The sequence below is a fragment of the Ziziphus jujuba genome, chromosome 12, assembly GCF_031755915.1.
Source record: "Ziziphus jujuba cultivar Dongzao chromosome 12, ASM3175591v1".
NCBI classification, from domain to species: Eukaryota; Viridiplantae; Streptophyta; class Magnoliopsida; order Rosales; family Rhamnaceae; genus Ziziphus; species Ziziphus jujuba.
Window position 1 is genome coordinate 5417194 of NC_083390.1, and position 7022 is coordinate 5424215.

Here is a 7022-nt window from a genome sequence, read left to right on the forward strand (position 1 = left end):
AGTGGGCGCAGGATAAGCACGTGGGCGTCTCCTTTTGAATTGCACGCTGGCATGGCCATGCTAATAGAAGCGGAGAGTCTTCATACATTTTCTTGAAGTTGCTAGTTTAAAAAAAAAAAAAAAAAAAAAAGAAGAGTTTTTTGTTTTTTTTTTTTTTTTTGGCAATTATTTTTTTTCAGGTTGAGTTTTCCGATGAATGATTGGCAGTTTATGTTTGTGGAGTGTCAAAGTTTATAATTTCAGGTCGTAATCTTAAAAACTATTCTTTAACTATTTATATATATATATATATATATTCCTCTTCTTTCTAATTTAAGTAATGTATATTGGTTTGTTTGTTGTGGTGTGTCTATTAGTTGGTTCATTTTTTTTTTTTACTGTGGTTTTGTTTGATTGACATGGGTAGACACAGTGGTTTTTTGGGATTTTATTAGGGTTGAAGAGAATTTTGATTCTTTGTTTGCATGTCCAAATCACATGGGGTATAGAATTTGACTGATAGGACATGGACTTTGGTGTGTTTGATCTTCTGGGTTTGTAACTTTGACTATTTATGATATATAAACTCATAAAAACACCATAGTATTTACATACCCACAACAAAGCTCTTGGTCTTCCTTTCTCCTTGGATATCCTCTCTCATCCAAGAAAATTCTATCTTTATTATTTTTTTTCCCCCCTCTAGCTTGCTGAAAAAAAAAAAAAATTACCCATTTTATCTCTTGGGTTTAATTTTCTAGTTTGAGTATTTAAAGGTCCATAAAAATTTAGTACAGGAAATGGTTGGTCTCCACTCTGTTTCTAGTCTGGACAACTTGTTTTGCTTGCTGTTGAAGAAGAAAGAACAACTTGCGGTTCTTGCTGCACTAAAAGGGAAGGTTTTATAAATCAAATAAGTTGTTTTTTTTTTTTTCCTTTTTTTTTTTATCTGATTCAAATACTTTGACAAAGTATCTGATGAAAAACACATAAGAAGAAAAACAAGAAAGAAAGAAAGAATCAATCATGAAGTTTATGAAACTTGGATCTCGACCAGATACTTTCTATACTACTGAGGCTGTGAGGTAATAGCATCTTCCACTTAAAAACATGAACTTACTTTGAGATATATTTCACCATTACCGGTACTTGAAAATCTTTCTTTACTTTTGTCTAAAATTCAGGGCAGTCTCCTCTGAAGTCTCTAGTGATCTAATAATTCAAGTCAAGGGAAGCAGATATTTGCTTCACAAGGTAATCTATCCAACTTTCTCATAAACTCAGATTAATTAATTTTTTTTTCTGTATGTATGAAGAAATTCTGAATGATGCTGATGGTTTTATTTCCTTTTGAATTGGTTTTGTGGTTTTTCTTGGCAACGCCAGTTTCCTCTGCTGTCCAAGTGTTTGCGCCTACAGAGGCTATGTTCTGAATCTCCTGAATCCTCACAGCACCAAATAATACAACTCCCTGATTTCCCAGGAGGAATTGAAGCATTTGAAATGTGTGCAAAATTTTGCTATGGTATAACCATCACCCTCAGTGCTTACAACATTGTCTCGGCTCGATGCGCCGCAGAGTATTTGCAGATGACAGAGGATGTGGAGAAGGGGAATCTGATATACAAAATTGAGGTTTTTTTTAACTCTTGCATACTTCATGGGTGGAGAGACTCCATTGTGACACTACAAAGCACAAAAGCTTATGCCTTGTGGTCGGAGGACCTTGGAATCACTAGCAGATGCATTGAAGCAATTGCTTCAAAAGTGTTAACACATCCCTCAAAGGTGAGCTTGTCTCATAGTTATTCACGACGCGTTAGAGACGATGTGTCTTGCAATGGAGCTGAGAGCCAAAGACACAAACCAGCAACAAAAGGTTGGTGGGCTGAAGATATGGCAGAATTGGGTATAGACCTTTATTGGAGGACTATGATAGCAATTAAATCTGGTGGAAAGATACCCTCCAATCTCATAGGTGATGCCTTGAAAATATATGCTTCAAGATGGCTACCAAGCATACCAAGAAATGGAATTACCAATAACCACGGTTCATCAGATTCGGATTCAGACTCAGCCAGTGAGGTATCTTCTAAGCATAGGTTGCTCTTGGAGTCAATAGTAAGCTTACTTCCAGCAGAGAAGGGTGCTGTTTCTTGCAGTTTTTTACTCAAACTCCTCAAGGCAGCTAATATTCTACATGCTTCTTCTTCTTCGAAAATTGAATTGGCAAGAAGAATAGGACTTCAATTAGAAGAAGCAACAGTCAGTGATTTGTTAATTCCTTCTGTGTCCTACAAAAGTGATACGGTGTATGATATAGACATAGTTTTAACCATCTTGGAACAGTTCATGTTACAAGGGCAGAGTCCCCCAACTAGCCCTCCAAGGTCCAAACTTGGTTTCGAAAGGAGGAGATCTCGATCAGCTGAGAATATCGATTTTGATTTTCAAGAAAGTAGGAGATCTTCTTCAGCATCACATAGCGCAAAATTGAAGGTGGCAAAACTTGTAGATGGATACCTTCAAGAGATTGCTAGAGAGTCAAAATTATCTCTATCAAAGTTCATTGCTCTAGCCGAAACCATACCGGATTTCGCAAGGCTTGACCATGATGATCTCTACAGAGCAATTGACATTTACCTCAGGGTAAATTAACACAATCTACTATGATCTCAATTTTTTTATTTTCTTATTTATTTTTTTCCTCTTGCTTATCTTAACATTTCAATATTGTCAAATATCTTTGACATATTTCACTATCATATTTTAGGATGTGGGTCACCAAAGTTAGTAGATAACCAACTCTCTTGACCTTAAAATCTTATCATGTTCACAATTTATCAGCAGTTAGGATAGCCTGACCCACAAGAAATTTAGCAGAGAATTGAGTCTCCATTTTAGGTAATTCAATCAAGTTTTTTCTTGATTAAATGTCCATGCATACTTCTTTTTTCTTTTTTTCCATTTTTCTTTTTTGGAAAAAAAAAAAAAAAAAAGTAAAATTTTTGAACCACCCTCAAATTCTATCCTACTTAATTGAGCACTAGAGTTTGAACTAAATTCTATCACGTCGATTTTCCTAGTTTGCAGATTTCTTCATTGATTATATTGTATTTAACTCTAGTAGTTGTTGGAGTTATAAGATGCTCAACAATTCTCTTTGTCACCAAGTTTGATTTAACATTTTATGGCATGGATTTCCAGGCACACCCAGAACTCAATAAGAGTGAAAGGAAGAGGTTATGTAGAATCCTAGATTGCAAAAAACTGTCTATGGAAGCCTGCATGCATGCTGCACAAAATGAGCTACTCCCACTAAGGGTGGTGGTCCAAGTTCTCTTCTTTGAGCAAGCCAGAGCTGCTATGGCAGGTGGCAAAGTGACTGAACTGCCTAGCAACATAAAGGCACTTCTAGCCACACACAACATTGACCCGTCGAAGCCTCCACCACCATTAAGCACCACTACTTCCATACAAGCAGATGATCAATGGAGTGTCTCAGGCCTTAAATCACCAAAATCAAGGATGTCAACTTTAAGAATGAAGCTGGCTGAAGATGATGAATTGGATGAAAATGAAATACACCCGGATGGAATTGTGAGAAGTTCTAAGCTTAAGGCTATTTGCGCTCTTCCAACTAGACCCAAAAGAATGTTCAGTAAGTTATGGTCCACAAACAGAGCAGCCAGTGAAAAGAATTGAGTGAATTTTGTTGACTTTCTGGTTGGGTATGGTAATCTAAAGGGTAACATATACTCTGCCTTTTCTTTTTTCAATTTTTTTTTTTCTTTTGTTGTTCCCACTTTATTCTTGCTAAATCCCCTGTAACTTCTAGGAAAAAAAAAGGAAGATTAAGAATCCCAATGCGCATTGTCGATGTAATCTATTATAATAAGAAACAAGATTTTCAGGATATGAGATGGAAAATCTCTTGCTGAAGCTTTATTAGTTGTAAATGAGTAATTGTGGGACCAATTTTGTTGTGTTTGTCTATAAATCTGCAACACCTGTCTTTGTCTCTATATTGAAAAAACTTCCTTGGATCCTCACCTATTAATTAAGAAAATTTATTTCTTGGTATTCCATGTGTCTGACATAATGTACTGCTCTGATACTGGGATTTCTGTCCTATTGATTTGTTTTGAAGTTAAAATGAAATTATTCAGCTTTCCTTTTAAATTTGCTTTGAGTCATAGACAAAACTACCTACTATTTTTTTTTTTTTTGACATCTGATCAACAGGATGGATTTCAAAATTGTTTTGCGGTTATTTGAAGCAAGTTAAAGACAAACAAACAAACTATTTACAGCAATTTTGTACCCAAAAGAAGTCAAAAGAACCGACAAGAAGGGACAAAACTCACCAACTGACAATACCATGGAACAATATTCAACTTGCTTTTTCTATATTCCAAAATTGAAGATGACATTACACTAATAGGGAAACAACAATATAATAACATTTAATTATAAAGTAGCAAATCAAAGCAAAGCACAGTAAGAAATTTTACCGACTAAAGAAGCAACTCCACCACCCAAACCAAATTGATTTACCACCAATACATGGGTGTTTTTTTGAATGAATAATATTGTGAATCAATGATTACATAAACATTCAAGTGTTCTCTTTTTCCTTCCCAACATTTGGCAAAATCGTGTCTTTGACAATTCCACAAACAGTTCAGTGCAGTTTCCATCTAGACCTCAAAAATCCAAGCATCTTCATGTTGTCTGCAAATAATTGGATGTAATTTTAATGTCTTTCATTCTTGCTGCAAAAACAGAAATACCCACCGTGCATACATTGAAATGAGAAAATTAGAGTGTTGGAGCATCATATTTGGGAAGGTGGTCCTTGTTCTTTTCACATCATTATAACGTATTATGAAGAAGCTGCTTGGATGATACACAGTTTTTATGTTAATAAAGCTAAACGCTTGCTGTCTGCTAACTCTACATGACCAGCATGTATTTTTTGTTACTCCTAATAATTTAACACGTTTTTATGTTGCTTGCCCATTTATCAATAATGATTCAGTATTTCCACATTCTAAAACATGAAAAGATTGAAACCGATTAAATTGAAAATATCTGATAGCCTATTTCTAGCCATTCAAACTTCTAAGCTCTTCATTCATTCAATATATTAGAATTAGTGATCCAACCAATGGGTTGGTGGTTAGGATATTCTCTGATCTGGTTGTATTTAAGAATCTGAAGAAGTTGGTGAATTTAAACTACAAAATCGTTTTCCAATAAGCACATCTTAGGGGCTTCTCTTATCAAGAAGAATTATGTTTAAACAATTACTGTCAAAAAGCTAGTTTTTTTTTTTTTTTTTTTTTTTTTTTCCAAAAACGTCTTAAGACATTTTCGAAAAATATAAAGAGAAGTACAAGAACTGAGCCTCTAGTCACAATTACTTCCACATACAAGTTCTGTATGCTATAGATAGTTAAACAGTTAACTAATCTCACAAGATTTCCTCTTTAGCTATCAGTTTTCCAAATAATAGGCAACTGAAAAAATGTTTGGCTTAGCAAGGAAAATTAAGCCATGTTTGTTCCAGCTCTCCAGCTATATATACACAAATAGAACTAAAAATTTGTGGCAAAAACAAAAATAAATAAATAAATAATAAACTTTATAATATGTTATTTATGGTTGCTATCATTGGAATTATGGTATCAGAACAGACACTAATTTTGCTTGAGAGAGACTCTGCATAAACTGCCAGGTCTTACTCTTACCATTACTAAACAGACAGATCTCCAAACTATACAAGTGAAATAAGAACGAACAAACAAACAAACAAACAAACAAAAAGTACCCAAAATGGAGAAAAAAACCAAACCCTTAGATACAAGAAAAAGACTCAGAGAGCAGCATGAAAGCTCACTTATTTTCCATCAGCAAATAATTAACAGTTTGGTGGGTAAATTAAATTTATATCAAGCTGTAGTGGTATTGGGCTTAGATGTAGACTCCCGAGAGGACGCAGAGTCCATGCTCTTGGTCCTTTGAAGGCTTGGTGTGCGGTGAAGCCTGCACCTGAAGGAACCAGCATGTGTTGTTGGAGAGCAAAGACAATTGTTCTTTGATACACTAGGCTGTCTCGTTAGCCCACCAGACCCAACCAGTCCCATTTGATCATTTCCCGATGGAATCTCCACTTTCATATCCTTATTCATCATCTGTTCATTATTCATTTGCATGAAACACTCTCTCTCTCTCTCCTGATTTTTCTCCTGCAATTTCTCAAATAACGAAATCAATTCAATGCTTCAGCATGTGGGTTAATAGCAAATCAAACAGAAATTAACAAGCAGTATAAGAATAAAAAAGAGTGACTTTGTGACTGAAATTACTATATAGTACAATAGAAAATGGACCTGCTGATCAAATCCAAGCAAATTTAGAACTTTCCAGGAAAAAGGGTATAGTTGGTTTTTTTTTTTTTTTTTTTTCAGATGCGAAAAAAAAGGAGAAGATATAGACACAGGTAGAAAATTGAAAGACAAAAGGAGATGAGAGAGCAGGGTGATTTAAAACTCTGATGGGCAGACATAGTATGTGATATAGATGCACATATATATTATCCTTATCTGTTTCTCTTTATTATTGATTGTTTGCTTTCTTTCACAGTCACGGGTTATGGGTAAGATGACATTGATAAAAAAAAAACTTTGGATAGCATTAACGTCCCACCTATATTTTTCTACTTTAGCAAAAATGCTTCATCAAAACAAACTCTAGTCTCTATTAGAAAACCCCCATCATTATACACAGTGAAGGGAAGGATGACGACCTCCTTCATTAGCTTTCACTTTTATCTCTTCCACTGACTTATCTTTTCTTTTGCAGTCGCTTTGAATCATGAGAGAGAGAGAGAGAAAGATAGAAGCTTTAAGAAGGTGTCCCACACATTATCATGGCAGACATTCTCGTGGGTGTCAATTGGGGATATCAGATGTGGGTGTGGGTCAGTTTTCGTCATTTATTGTAAGGATTGCAAAACATCCTTTCCTGTGTTCAAAGTA

At 35.0% G+C, this 7022-nt stretch overlaps 2 protein-coding genes across 3 annotated transcripts; one reads left to right on the plus strand and one right to left on the minus strand.

Moving 5' to 3' along the window:
* The first annotated feature begins 213 nt into the window (after positions 1–213).
* LOC107428520 (BTB/POZ domain-containing protein At1g67900) lies at positions 214–3969 on the plus strand. Its single transcript, XM_016039066.4, has 4 exons — positions 214–1064; positions 1164–1233; positions 1366–2628; positions 3187–3969. Exons 1-4 carry the CDS (start codon positions 1006–1008, stop codon positions 3682–3684), a joined length of 1890 nt encoding a protein of 629 aa, XP_015894552.1. The 5' UTR covers positions 214–1005; the 3' UTR covers positions 3685–3969.
* Positions 3970–5609: 1640 nt separating this feature from the next.
* LOC107428479 (uncharacterized) lies at positions 5610–6814 on the minus strand. 2 transcript variants are annotated; one of them, XM_048462809.2, is made up of 2 exons: positions 6691–6814; positions 5610–6230 (listed from the first exon to the last, which is right to left on the minus strand). In XM_048462809.2, the coding sequence occupies exon 2, from the start codon at positions 6195–6197 to the stop codon at positions 5934–5936; it is 264 nt and encodes an 87-aa protein (XP_048318766.1). In that variant the 5' UTR covers positions 6198–6230; positions 6691–6814; the 3' UTR covers positions 5610–5933. The 2 variants fall into 2 exon arrangements, with proteins under 2 accessions (XP_048318766.1, XP_015894501.1); XM_016039015.4 differs by lacking the exon at positions 6691–6814 and adding an exon at positions 6375–6632.
* Between the last annotated feature and the right edge of the window lie 208 nt (positions 6815–7022).

What these genes read in the sequence shown, in the direction of transcription:
- LOC107428520 (XM_016039066.4), top strand. Translation starts at nt 1,006, where the DNA reads ATGAAGTTTATGAAACTTGGATCTCGACCAGATACTTTCTATACTACT. An exon ending in TATACTACTGAGGCTGTGAG is followed by an intron (nt 1,065 to 1,163) that starts GTAATAGCATCT and finishes TCTAAAATTCAG; the next exon opens with GGCAGTCTCCTCTGAAGTCT. An exon ending in CAATTGACATTTACCTCAGG is followed by an intron (nt 2,629 to 3,186) that starts GTAAATTAACAC and finishes ATGGATTTCCAG; the next exon opens with GCACACCCAGAACTCAATAA.
- LOC107428479 (XM_048462809.2), bottom strand. Translation starts at nt 6,197, where the DNA reads ATGCAAATGAATAATGAACAGATGATGAATAAGGATATGAAAGTGGAG.